We start from the raw sequence: 14,262 nt of genomic DNA, 5'->3' as shown, positions 1-14,262 counted from the left end.
TAGCCTACGGAGAGTGGAATAAAAGCCTCGATCAAGTTTGGAAGGACTTGGCTTAGTCCAGAAGCAGCAGCTGAGCAGTTTTTCACACTACACCGGCGGCAGCTCTGTACCGGCACCCTGCTGCAAAGCGGAACGCATCTGCGCCCGGCCGCTGTTTTCCCACGGACTCATTGACGAAGGGACCCAGCCAGGCTGGGGGGCAGCCTGAGCGGACGGACGGAAGCGCAAGGAGCCTGTTCAAGATGGAGAGCGTGACCGAGGGGAGGTGGGAGTCTCTGCCCGTCACGCTCAGCCCGGGCGTCCTGCAGACCCTGCGGGAGCTGGGCTTCCCCCACATGACCCCCGTGCAGGTAGGGGGAGGGAGCAGCCCCGCTTGCTGGGCCATGGCGCGCGGGGCGGGAAAGGCTCTGTGGTGTGGTCCGTGCTCAGTACAGGGGGGCCCTGTGATCGCCATCATCCCCTTTAATACGGTGTGGGGGAGAGCTCGGCCGTCTGTCCCCGGGTGGGGGGCCCTGTGAGCGACCCCCTCACGGCTCCGCGGCAGTTGTACCTGCTGGGCCCTTTCATAGGAGGGAGCCCTCGCGGCGTTGCCCCCCCGTGCAGTGGAGGCTCCTGTGGGTATTTTGATGGTGCTTGCCTGCCCCTCCGGTCAATACAGAGGAGAGCCCATCATATAGCGTCCGTGGGGTGACCTGTGTGCGCTGCCTTTTTTGTAATGTGACGGGGGAGGGCCCCTTTGGTGCAGTTTGTCGCTGTGTGTAGTGCAAAGGGGATGGCAAGTCCCAAAGGAAGATGCTCCATTATGTAATGAGTAGCGCCTGAGAGGGCAATAGGTGCTAGTGCAGGGGTCGGCAACCTTTCAGAAGTGGTGTGCCGAGTCTTCATTTATTCACTCTAATGTAAGGTTTCGCGTGTCAGTAATACATTTTAATGTTTTTAGAAGGTCTCTTTCTATAAGTCTATAATATATAACTAAACTATTGTTATATGTAAAATAAATAAGTTTTTGTAAATGTTTAAGAAGCTTCATTTAAAATTAAATTAAAATGCAGAGCCCCCCGGACCGGTGGCCAGGACCCGGGCAGTGTGAGGTTGCCTACTCCTGTGCTAGTGTGTGCTGAATGACAAGTTGGTTCAAGTCATCTGCTTTAGATGGGGGGGGGGGGGGGTGTCTGGTGCTTAGAACAGGGGATGGAGAGTCAGAACTCCTGGGTTTTCTATTCCTGGGTCAGTCACTGCTCAGACCTTGCCCCCTGCCCCCAACTCCTCCAAACACACTTCTCCAATTATTGCCACCCTGTCAAGCTTCCCATCTGCAACCCATGCTACCCCCAGCCTGCCAGGTTCCCCTTCCTAGCCACCCTGGGGCCCTCCTAAGCCCCTTATTTCTCTCGGGGCAGGTCCATATCTCTCTTTCCCCCTGCACTTCCTGTGTGACCTAGAACAATCACTTAACCTCTCTGGGATTCATTTTCCCATCTGTAAAATGGGGTTGATGACACTTATGTGCTTTTGTAAAGCACTTTTAGATCCTTGGGTGAATTGAGTTACATAAGATTTGTTTAAACCAGTGAGGATGTAAGTGCGCAATATTTCTGTCTCCTTTAGTCTGCAACTATACCTTTGTTTATGAACAATAAAGATATTGCTGCGGAAGCGGTGAGTATTTTGTGAATTGAATTCACTGTTTGTTTTTTCTTACAAGTATTTGCACTCGTGAAGAAACTAACTTTGCTTCAATATTCACAGGTAACGGGCAGTGGCAAAACATTAGCTTTTGTAATTCCCATAGTAGAAATTCTCCTCAGACGGGAAGAAAAGTTAAAGAAAATGCAGGTAAGACTGAATTGAGGGATTCTGAATATATAAATAAATATATAGCTGTAATTTAAGATTAAAGACTTATAGGACTACTTAAGAGTCAAGTTACACATGTGATTAAAGATTTGCAGGATCAGGCCCTTACTACGTTCGTAACCAGAAATTAATTGAAAACAATTTTTAAAGCACTGTGCTGCTTTTTATAGATTTGTTTAAATGTGTTCCTGAATAGCTTGTGAAATTGATTAGTAATAATTTGTACTTGTGTATTGCTTTTTGTTTACCAAGACCAAAGATGTCTGTAAACTGTTAGAGAGCAAGATATCTTAGAACAGGGGTTGGCAATGTTCAGCACGCGGCTCGCCAGGGTAAGTACCCTAGCGGGCCGGGCCAGTTTATTTACCTGCTGACGTGGCAGGTTCGGCCGATCGCGGCCCCCACTGGCCGCGGTTCGCCGTCCCGGGCCAATGGGGGCGGCGGGAAGCGGCGCGGGCCGAGGGATGTGCTGGCCGCGGCTTCCCGCCGCCCCCATTGGCCCGGGACGGCGAACCGCAGCCAGTGGGGGCCGCGATCGGCCGAACCTGCCACGTCAGCAGGTAAATAAACTGGCCCGGCCCGCTAGGGTGCTTACCCTGGCGAGCCGCGTGCCAAACGTTGCCAACCCCTGTCTTAGAATATAAAACACAGTGTAATGAAATCAAGGAAGTATGATCGTTTAGTTTTTTATTGTAATGTCTCTTGATTTCTGAACAAATTTGAATTCACTTCCGTGCTACTGGTCACTAAAGACCTTTGTATTGCCTTAAAAAAAATATTGTGCACCCAATTTAAAAAAAAAAGGCATTTCAAAGGGATTTTGTTTTACTGTACTGTGCAGTATGTTGTGTAAAATGCATCCCATTTTGTCATGTTTCAGGACATGACGGTTGAATTGGATCACTTGTTTATTTCTCAGCACTTTAACAAAAATGGTGTTTGCACATGGAAACTTTAGCATTATAATTTCATAGTCACAGCAAATAGTAAATGTCTTTTGGGGCATTTGTCTATTTCTGTCTTTCCTTTTGTTCTAATGAGCAGGTTGGAGCGATAGTCATCACACCCACAAGAGAGTTAGCTGTTCAGATTGATGAAGTGCTATCACATTTCACAAAACACTTCCCCCAATTTAGGTAGGTATGCTTAGGTTTGTAATGAAAACAGACTTTCTTTTGGCTTTTGTTTGCAAATTTTTGAGTGACATGTTTCTTGTTTCAGCCAGATTCTTTTGATTGGTGGTAGGAATCCAATAGAAGATATTGAAAAGTTCAAAGAACATGGGTGAGTTAACTGATAATTAATGTATTTCTATTGGTGCCTCTCAGAGCAGAAATGAAGCATAATCCCTGCCCCAGGGAGTTTATAAATTAGGGTGCCAATCCTGCACATATTTAAGGATGTATTTAACCCATTGCCTTCTATAAATCAAGTTATTTATGTATTTGTGCTTGTGGGATCTGCCTCTTAATTAGACACGCATAATGAGGGACTAACAAAACAGTAGGAAGGGATCAAATGTGTTACTGACCGAGGGCTAGTGCATAGCATAAATTATTTTTGTTTTTTTTGTTTTTTACTAAAGAGATATTTTAATTGGCTTACTTAGTGTAAAATGTCACAGCAGGGCTAAGTGCTAAAGAGGATCTTAAATAAATAGCCTTGTGGTTCAGCTTGGGAAAGGCGGGGTTGAAAAAAGCATGTAGAAGATGAATGATCTTTGTAAAAAAATACTCTGCATTCACTTAATTGTGAGAAACCAATCTGTGGCCTTGTAACAGGGCCTCCTGCCTCTCCGTCTACAAACTACTCTGAGACCCTTCTGCTGGTCCAACACATTGTGCAGTTTATTTACAAATGGATTCCCACTACCTTCAGAACATATACAGCTCCTATAACAAGCAGGGGAGAGCAATCTCTCGCTCTCTTCCCCCCCTCCCCCCCCTGCCTTCTGGCTAATGGTTTAATTAGCCTTTCCGCCCTGCCCCACCCACAAATTAGGCACAGCTCTGCTTAGTCAGCTCTATTCTGCCTTGCTTGATTGGAGCTGCTGTGAACAGATTGCTGACTCAGCCTTTTTTGCTTGGCACTCAAGAGGCCTGAATTGGGAATACCAGACTATTGTCTAAGTAAATTTGATACGTAATTTTAACAAACTGCTTTCTGTGGTGATACTTATGTGGAAATTCTGAAATAAAGTGGCATATACTTGGTGGTCTTGTTTGCATGCCAGTACCCAGAATGCTTTTCAGTTTACAGCTATTTTATAGCTATTTGAGCTCTAGGATCAATATAAGTAGCTGGGGAGCTGTTTTATGCACAAGTTATCTATTTTTAGGGTTTTGTTCTTTCACCCTTCAGCATAATATCTGAGCACTTTATATGTCAATAAGACAGACAATAGCAAAATCTTCAGTGGACTGAGCTCTCTTCCACAGTCAAAAGTGCATAGGTCAGTCCCCACTTGAAGATTCCAGACTGTGTTTTGAGTGCAGGTTTGTGGTATGATGAGATTCTGGGATGGTGTTGACATCCAAGTACAATTAAAATCTAACCTAAACTGTATATTCCATCACCGATAGTGGGAACATCATTATAGCCACACCGGGTCGTCTGGAGGATATGTTCAGAAGAAAAGCAGATGGGCTGGATTTAGCAAGTTGTGTGAAATCACTTGATGTGCTGGTATTGGATGAAGCAGACAGACTTCTAGATATGGGATTCGAAGCAAGGTATTTTTAATATAATTCTAATAGTACTGGTTATTCCTATAATGCTATCCATCTAAGGCTCTCAAAGCCTTAATATTATTCCTATGCTACAGATGAAGAACTGAGTCACAGAAAGGTTACATGACTTGTAAAAGGTCACACAATGAGATTAAAATTTAGGAGTCCCAGTTCCCAATTTTTCTATCTAGGTGTTTGTGATACTCATCAAGATAGTCTATGAGAACCTCACAAACAATGAATGTGTCCTTACAATATTCCTTTCAAGTAGTGAATTATTATCCCTGTTTTTACAGCTGGGTAGCTGAGGCACAAAGAAATTAAAGGCCTTGTCAACGTTAAGGGAATTTGCAAGGCCTAAGTGACTTGTCACACTGGGAATTAAACCTGTTTCTCCTGAGTCTCAGTCAAGTGATTTAACCACAAGATCCTTCTGATTTTGACCACTACACAATGCCTCCTTTTTAACTTTACGATGGATGGGGAAATGCATGTGAAGCTTATTTATGCCCTTCTGCCCTTAATGGTACCATCGCACTAAATAATTTGGTATTTCAAATATGAGATGAAAATTGATCATACACTAATGTAAACTGAAGAGGAAGAAATATCAAACTATAGTATGCATTAAGGATCCACTCTTTTCTGATCTTGTCTTCTTTTTGAGCTTCCTTGTAAGTTTTTATCATTCTCTGCAGAGCTTGGAGAAAAAAGAGAAGAGCCAAGGGAAGTGGGCAAAAACATAGTTATTCATATCCATAGTACATTCAAGTAAATCTCATCTGACCTCATATTTAAAACCTCAGATGCAAACATACATGGGGTATAATCAGTCAAGCAAACACATGATTGGTAGTGCAACAGCTGGTGTTGTGCCGAGCACCCTTTTGTAAAAATCATTCTGTTTAAAAACTGATTATAAAACTTACTCTTGATGGAAATCTGGAGCCATTTTCTTTTTAAATTGTGTTTACTTGCAGTTTAAATACCATTCTGGACTTTTTGCCCAAGCAGAGACGAACAGGCCTGTTCTCAGCAACTCAGACTCAAGAAGTAGAGAACCTGGTGAGAGCAGGTCTCCGAAATCCTGTCCGCATCTCAGTGAAAGAGAAGGGAGTGGCAGCAAGTAGCACTCAGAAAACACCCACACGGCTTGAAAATTACTACATGGTGAGGCTCCCTGCTCCCCACGTTTGTTGTTTCTGTTTTAAACATAATGATGAACTCAGAATGTTGCATTCTGGTGCACTGCAGTTTGACAGTCATGTTGCCTTCAGAAAACAATGCAACAGTGAATAGTCTAAGACTGCAGCAAAAACAGCTAGCAACATTATTGCAGTAAACAAAGATTGAAATAGGAGCTTCCCTCAGAAGGATTAATGCAGATAAATCAACTACTAAAGCAAGCCTAAGACCTTTCAAATTCCTCTGAAGCAGTATTGTCAAGTAGCTTGAGTTGGAGACACTAAATCAGGATTGGTGGCCTTAATTCCATGCTCTGCCACTGATTCACTTTCTATAACCTTGGGGAACTTGCTCAACATTTCTGTGCCTCATTTTTCCCCGTCTCTGAAATGGGGATAACATGTAACACTCCCCAACCCCTGAGGTCATTCTTTATTTACTCACCGAGAAAATAATTTCAACCAAGATTTGTAATTAGGTCAATAGTTCAGCTTCAGAAACCTCCAATAATAGGTAACTTTAAAGCTGAATTCCAGCGTTAATGTTTATTTCTTTTTAATTAACTTCAGTAAGCAGCAATATACATAAAGGACAGTATTCCCACACTGATGTATGTGCAGTATGTCTCAGCAAGCATTAACTTGTGTAAAATGCCTCCTATATTAGTGCACGAATGAATCACAAAGGCTCTATACTAAGGTGAATGGAAGAAACAAGCAAATCAGCTCATCTTGAACCCACTGTTTTATTTTCCGTATGTTTTTGATGTTGTGTAGATATGCAAAGCAGATGAAAAATTTAATCAGTTGGTGCATTTTCTTCGACAACACAAGCAGGAAAAACATCTGGTCTTTTTCAGGTAATTCATCTGGGCTTCTTTGTGAAAACAGTGCAATGATTATTTGTGTGCTCAGTGCCGCATGAGAGACACATGCTAAAGTAGATCTACTAGGGAGCACATTAACCACTTTCTGTGTAGAGTACAATGCACAAAAAAGGGGGCGGATCATTGCTTCACATTAAAATTGTCTTATACTTTGTCATAATGAAAGAACTGCTCAGGCCATGTGAACTTTCAGTGTTTATTTCTTAACCACAATAAGGTATTATCATAGACAGCTGTACATTAGTCATTTAAATAATGCTCATACTTTTAGTAATAATAGGCAATTGGTATAGCACCTTTCTTTCAGAAGGATTCTCGAGCCCTTTCCACCCGTAAGGCTAGATCTTACATTCCTGCCGAATGCAAAATTAATTCAAAGTGATTTTGGGTGTGCAAGGAATTCAGAATCAGACCTTTAAATTGACAGGCAAATTATAGTAGGTAAAGCAATTTCTGTACTTATAAAACGTGGTGGAATATAGCTGGTGTTTAACATCAACAGCAATTGATAGTTAAGAACAGGAAGTGATGAAAAATATTGTCTGACACTTCAGAGGGTATTTAGTGAGACAGAATGTAATTGTAACCTTTTTTAGAATTTGGCCAGGGTACTGAGAACCAGTGCTCCTACTCAAGTGAAAAACAGCATGAGATCTTTGGTGACCAGAAATGGCAGGACCTCAATTTTAGGTCTCGTATGAAAGGCCTTTGCTGTCCATAAAGCAAATTAAGCTGGTTCTAAAGACATCTTTATATCTTGGATGAGTTTATAGAATAATAGAACTGTTAGTGCTTTAAGGGACCCATAGGAAGCCATTTAGTCCAACATCCTGCATTGCCTTTCTTTAGACTCACAATATATCTCGCCTCAAGAATATATCAAGTAGAAATAGTTGAGTCTAGAAAATGTATTGTAAAAGATCTTCAGCTACATTCCCATTTTTCATAGTAACAAATTTTCCTAGCAAGAGACTGGATGGCTCAGAGTGCCAGTAATGGGGATGTCATTTGCTTTCAGCTTAGCTCTTAAAATCCAGCACAAGTTGGTAATGACGGAAACTCATCATCTATCTGATGGCTGTCCAGTGACCTATGTGAAATGGGTTGATAGTCTCAATCCAGTTCCCCATGGATAACTGTATCACACATACCACAAGCATGATTGGTAACTTCAGCAGAGAGGCCAAGGATTGAACCATGGAGGTTCCTCTGGGTCAGGATTTAGGCACATTGGCAGGGCATTGTGGAGGAAGTTTGCACTGTCCTGTCATGTTGTACCTGTTCTGTGGCTAAGCAGAGCACTCCAGGGCTTTCTAGGTAACACCTTTCACCAGCACTAAATCCACATGCAATTGTAACATTATAAATGCAGCTTACAAACAAAAGTTGATGCTGACTTTTTGTGGTTTTCATTGTCTCTTCAGTACCTGTGCCTGTGTGGAATATTATGGGAAAGCTCTGGAATCCTTAGTTAAAAATGTGAAAATAATGTGCATTCATGGGAAAATGAAACATAAACGTAACAAGATTTTTACCGAGTTTCGGAAACTCCCAAGGTAGGAGCGTTTGAATAGACTACTCCAGCCAAAGGTGTAAATGCTAAGAAAGGTAAAACTTCATCTTTCAGCCTGGGGAAGTACACACCACTTGACTATAGAAATGTGGCTTTCCTGTTGAGCAGGCTGCTAGCTAGACTACTGAAGCAGCTGGGATAATGTGGATGATATAAATCACACTCACTTTTAAGTGTTTATAGGTGTACTGAATGAGGAAAAAATTCAGATAAATTGGTAAAACAGTAACACAAACTGCTCTTGGGTAACTCCCATTTAAAAGAGAAGCGATGGTGAAAATTCCCCTCTGTCTGATAAAAGGAGTTGAAACCCAGAGATTCATTTATTAGTATATGAACAAAAGAACGTGGGTTTTATCGCCAACAAAATGCTTTTTCATTTCCATTAAAGTTATCTGCTTTTGTCAGTTTTGCAATATGTGCAGTCATTAGGGCCCAGCAATATTTGTGTCTCATTGGAAAAAGGCTGGAATTCTTGCCCAGTTATGTCCTTTTTATTGCCATCTAAGCATTAGGTCTTCAGTTTTATCTTTCTCTGTGAAACGGAATCATTTCCCCCGTCTCCTATTGATAGTTTCAAAACTGCAGTTAGATCATTTGATCTTTCTTTAATATGCTTATAGTATTTAGAAGCAGGGAAAATAATTTAAATATGGAACTTTGTAAAGGGAAGAGTTGATTATCCAGCTTAAATTAGTGGTATGTAGGATATAATACAAAATACATTCCTTCTCCTAAGTACTTAGTGGAATTTTCATTCCATGTGAATTTTAGCTCGCCTGTAATATGTTCTCCAATGGTGATATTCATATTTAAAAAAAATGTAAGGCCAAATATTCTGCCTTGACATGCACCCCCACAGCCTCGATTGGGGATGCATGATATATAAATCTGGGCAGAAGTTGGAGCTGTTGGCTGGCACTTCTCAAATGACTATTTAATCAGAAATTTGCATTTTCTTCCAACTTTCTAGTGGCATTTTAGTTTGCACTGATGTGATGGCCCGTGGCATAGACATTCCCGAAGTAAACTGGGTTTTACAGTATGATCCACCTAGCAGTGCAAGGTACAACTTCAATTCTTCATAAGAACTTTCATCCCACTTCTGTTCATGTAAATGTACTACACCTCTACCCCGATATAACACGAATTCGGATATAACGCGGTAAAGCAGCGCTCCGGGGGGGGGGGAGGGGGGGCTGCGCACTCCGGTGGATCAAAGCAAGTTCGATATAACGCGGTTTCACCTATAACACGGTAAGCTGTTCTATCGGGGTAGAAGTGTATTTAAGTGCAGAGTGAGCTCAGTACTGTACAAAACACAGTGGAAGACCTACTCCCTGCCAAAGACTTAGTCTGAATGGATAGACAAAACCATGTACTGTCCCACATGCCCAAAGGAAGATTGGAACGCTGCAGTTTTTGTTAAAACTGACGTTTGTAACACCACTTATGGATGTATAATCGCACTTATAGGTTAGGTGGGTTAACATTTAATAAAATGGTAGTGGCCATTTACGGGGTATGGAAGAGAGTTCCTAGCATAAGGGGTGGCAGGAGAGAATACCAAAGGGGCAGTAAGGTGGGAGACATTCAGGGAATGAAAGAAGTAAATGAGCAGAGATGTAGGCCGGGGCAGAGCTGTTCAGGAAGTGCTATAATGAGGGTTAAAAATAAAGCTAATTAAAGTAACTATTTCTCTTACAGCTACCAGTGTCATCGTTTTACCATCACACACATACACACACAAATATTTGACAAATCTTCTTTTAACATGAACATTTGAGTGCTGGGAGGGGGATTATATGCTGCTTGCGCTGTATTCAGGCACTGTATTCAATACTGTTGTTGGTAGTTCCTCACCTACGTCAAGAGTACAGTAGCCCTAGATCTTCCGTTCCATAAAACCTGCCATTCCCCTCATTGTCTTGTATTACTTTAAAAGCAAATTGAGCATCTCATCCTGTTAAAACAACTTTCTGTTGTGTTTTTAGTGCCTTTGTGCATCGCTGCGGTCGAACAGCTCGAATTGGCCATTTAGGCAGTGCGCTTGTGTTTTTGCTTCCCATGGAAGAATCTTACGTAAATTTTCTCTCAATAAACCAAAAGGTGAGTTGGCTTTTATTTCCTAACAGCAGAAAAGAGTTACAATGAAAACTAATTCATGGGACCTAAAACCAGTTTTTGTTCAAATCCGAATTAATACATTTTAAAACATGTATATGAGATGTTTTAACCTAGCTGAGTAACAAAAAACAGACGTGAGAGAAACTTACTATGTAAACTAATTCATCTCCCTGCTAAAGCAGGATTGTTCCCTGCATTGTGTAATTATCTACTTAATCTAGAATAGAAACTTTGTATACCTTTGTAGTGACATCCTTCTCCTTTTGGGGCTGAAAGTAAAATAATGGTCTTAATTCCACCAGAATAGCAGTAGGACAGTTGCAGTGAGATCTAGTAATTGAGTTGAGTGAGGATTTATGCATTCTGTTCCCTATTCTCTCAGAATTCAATGTGTGAACTTTGGTTAGGCCGTTTAACTTTGTTTCTTCATCAATAAAAAACATGTGGTAGGTAAATATCCTCCATGTGTTGAGGCTTAATTGATGTTGAAGTATGTGTTTGAAGTTCCAATGCTTATTTTAAACCATTACATTTAGCTCTTGCTTATGTTTTTTTCTTTTTTTGGTTAAGTGTCCCATGCAGGAAATGAAACCACTGAAAAATGTGGTAGATGTTCTTCCAAAACTGAAGACTCTGGCTCTGGCTGACAGAGCCATGTTTGAGAAAGGGATGAAAGCATTTGTATCTTGTGTGCAGGCCTATGCCAAACATGAGTGCAATCTTATCTTCCGAATAAAAGGTAATTCCCAGCAGCAGCTGCTATTTTTACTTTACTTCGAAGACTATATTCAGTTTGGCAAAAGTTATATTGTTGCACAAGCACTACAGGCTCATCCACCTGCCAAGTTCTCATGCACATAGTTTACCTTAAGTTAAATATTGATACCACTTTGAAGATGTAAAATTCTATATAATCATGAATTATTGACTCCTGAAGTTCTGTAGAAGGAGGCGTAATCCTATTTTACAGCAGGGTAAACTGAGGCACAGAGGATAAGTGATTTGGTCAAGCCACAGAGGGGAGCCAGAGTCAAAGTTGCAGATAAGAACCCAGCCCATGCCATTCTGACAGAGCAAGAAAGCAAATCTTAAGAGAGACATAGACCACTGCTTGCAGTGTGCAGAGATCCTTGTCTGACTTAATGAAAACAGTAAAAGATGCATTACCTCTTGGTGACAGATTTTTCTAAACACATCTAACAGTGGGCTGATTTTGCAGAAAAATGCATTACTTTAAGGACTGTTTATATGACAAGTGTGGTGATTGAATAACTTTTCTTTGGGTCTGTGAGGTAAAGCTGGGCAAGGAATGATTTTTCTGTCTCACAAGAGTTTGAGATTTTGAAACTTTCCTGTCCTGAAATGGGATGAAAAGTTTTTGTCTTGAAAATTTTTGCAAACCAATAAGATGAATTTTTTTGATTGGGTCAATCAAAAAGTTTCTAAAGGTTTAGTTTTTGACCTTTATTTTACTTTTTTTTTAAATAAATTTTGAAATGACTTTTTAAACATTACAGTGGGACATTCTGACAACTTCAAAACTTATTCCCTACCATTATTTTGAATTAGGGCCAGTTTCCACAAATCTCCCATCTTGTAAACAATTTCCATTTGGACAAATTGACATTTTCTGATGAAAAAATATTTTGTTGGACAATTTCCCACTGATAGGCACAGACTTCCAGAAACCGCTAAATAGAGAAGCAATTGAGTATCAGGATGCAAGCAGTATGTTAGGGAAGGAAGGGGTTTTACATACATAAACTCTATCTGCGTTTAACCCTACGCAAATATTAAGATATACACCCCCTCCTTCACAACGCAACATAACCCAGCAAAATACTTAAACATGAGTAGTCCCATTGAAATCAGTGGAACTACTCATGTATTTAAGTACTTTGGTGGATTTGGTCTATTACTTTGTCACATGCTGATATCTTAATCCTTATTTTAACAGATCTGGACTTCGCTAGTTTTGCTCGAGGTTTTGCCCTGCTGAGAATGCCAAAGATGCCTGAACTAAAAGGAAAGTGTTTTTCAGACTTTGTTCCTGTCAGTATTGATACAGACTCCATTCCGTTCAAAGATAAAAATAGAGAAAAACAAAGGCAAAAGCTGTTAGAGCAACAAAGAAAGGAAAGACAAGAAAACGAAGGAAAAAGAAAATTCATAAGGAATAAAGCGTGGTCAAAGCAGAAAGCCAAAAAGGAGAAGAAGAAGAAAATGACAACGAAAAGGAGAAGAGAAGAGGTAAATTAAGTTCCTCAAACTCACATGTGACTACCTCAGTATAGTCACAGCCAGGTTAGAATGTAACAGTCCTCAAAAGCAAGGGGGGGTATAAGGACTTCAGTCTGGCAGAAAGTTGGAGAACTGTCTGTCCACATTGCCTGCTTGCTACCCCCAAAGACAGAACTCGATGAATTCAAAAGCAAGTTCCATCCAGTCCTCCTCTGCCAGTGACTGGATTGCTTAAGTCTCACTCCTCAGAGCTGTACGCAATCTGAAACTCAGTACCTGAGTTTCTTGCATTCTCAAGAGTGCTTAAGAAAAAAAGTGAGCAGTCAACCCACTATAGAGAGGGACGAGGCTCTATTCCTTGCCTGGCTTCTGTCAGCAGAACCCTGTTGTAAGCCTCGAGTAGCAGAAAGTCAAGATGCTCCATGAAAGCTATGGAGGCCTGAATGGTCCAAAATGGGCACCATGTAGGAAATACATTGGTTTGCACCTTCCTCAGCCAGCCTCCTCTGGAGCAAGATTGGAGGCTGCCCTCTCCTTGCAAGTGGCTCAAACTCACTATATTCCATGCAAGTTTTATGCAAATGTAATGTTACTTTTAGTAAAGCAAAGTTCTTTGTATTAATTTTAACCTTACCTCCCCCCTCCCCCCCTTTCAGTTGTCAAGTTTAATCTTATCTGGGGGTTTCCTTTAATAGGGTCAGGGTTGAATAAGCAGGAAAAAGGGAGGACTTAAGATTTAAATAGTATTTTGAATGTTAATAGAAGGGAATCCACTGTTCCCCATGTCCCCTTCTGTTACTAAAGCATCTTTAACCCTTATTACTGCCTCATGTGTTGCCGCACATACCAGGGCCAACCTAATATGGCTACGTAATGGATGGCAGCAGCACAATACATGTAACAAAGCGCCAGCAGTAAAAAATTAATATGGTTATTTCTAGAGTGTTCAAATATATAGAACATAAGCATTTCAGTACAGGAGTAAATCGCTGTGTTTCATCTATCTGCAGGGCTCTGATATTGAAGATGAGGAAATGGAGGAGCTGCTGAATGACACACAACTTTTGAAAAGGTTAAAAAAGGGTAAAATTAGTGAGGAAGAGTTCGAGAAGAGGCTGATGAGCACTGAGAGAAAAGTCAAAGCTGTGGTTGACTCAGAGTCTGAAGATTGACAATCCTGCTTCAAGTGTGTCTCCTTGAAGATGCCTCTCATTTTAGTAAAGCTGTACTTTTACACAAGGCCACTTCATGCTGTGCTCTGCATTGTTAGTTACCTACAAAACAGCCTTGGCTTCCCTAAGTACTATGTGCATCTAGTAGAATCTCTACAGTCTCTACTGGGGGCACAAGCATAGCTGCAACTTTGAAGACAGAACTAAATCGGACTGCTGTTCCAAAACTGAATGCTTCGGGTAAGAAATGTAGAATTCAGTTATCAGGTCCCTGGTGGATTCTTTTTGTTCAGATGTGTACCCAACATATCTGGAATCGTTAAGTAATTTTTAAACTTGTTCAGAGATCATATGTGGGGAAAGGCAGTTTAGGTGTCATCCTCAGAATGCTGCACCCCTCTATGAAAATTTATTTTAGATCTTCAGACCCTCAATGACTTACACTTCTGTTTGCACACTGGTCCATTTCTATGTAATAAATGAATTCAAAAC

General features: G+C 41.0%; 1 protein-coding gene across 2 annotated transcripts; it reads left to right on the top strand.

Moving 5' to 3' along the window:
- The first annotated feature begins 230 nt into the window (after positions 1-230).
- Positions 231-14,262, top strand: DDX55 (DEAD-box helicase 55). 2 transcript variants are annotated; one of them, XM_065418002.1, is made up of 14 exons: positions 231-350; positions 1,609-1,659; positions 1,750-1,836; positions 2,902-2,993; positions 3,079-3,141; positions 4,440-4,589; positions 5,567-5,756; positions 6,548-6,630; positions 8,082-8,213; positions 9,204-9,296; positions 10,225-10,339; positions 10,928-11,096; positions 12,315-12,607; positions 13,609-14,262. In XM_065418002.1, the coding sequence occupies exons 1-14, from the start codon at positions 243-245 to the stop codon at positions 13,768-13,770; spliced, it is 1,788 nt and encodes a 595-aa protein (XP_065274074.1). In that variant the 5' UTR covers positions 231-242; the 3' UTR covers positions 13,771-14,262. The 2 variants fall into 2 exon arrangements, with proteins under 2 accessions (XP_065274074.1, XP_065274075.1); XM_065418003.1 differs by lacking the exon at positions 8,082-8,213.

The sequence above is a fragment of the Emys orbicularis genome, chromosome 16 (genome assembly GCF_028017835.1).
Source record: "Emys orbicularis isolate rEmyOrb1 chromosome 16, rEmyOrb1.hap1, whole genome shotgun sequence".
In the NCBI taxonomy this organism is placed as follows: Eukaryota; Metazoa; Chordata; order Testudines; family Emydidae; genus Emys; species Emys orbicularis.
Note: the sequence above shows the minus strand (reverse complement) of the source record. Positions and strands in the feature narration are given on the sequence as shown.

Excerpts from the sequence above, each read along its gene's own strand:
- DDX55 (XM_065418002.1), top strand. The coding sequence starts at position 243 with ATGGAGAGCGTGACCGAGGGGAGGTGGGAGTCTCTGCCCGTCACGCTC. Across the intron at positions 3,142-4,439 it reads GAAAAGTTCAAAGAACATGG|TGGGAACATCATTATAGCCA; the intron begins GTGAGTTAACTG and ends CATCACCGATAG. Across the intron at positions 9,297-10,224 it reads GATCCACCTAGCAGTGCAAG|TGCCTTTGTGCATCGCTGCG; the intron begins GTACAACTTCAA and ends TTGTGTTTTTAG.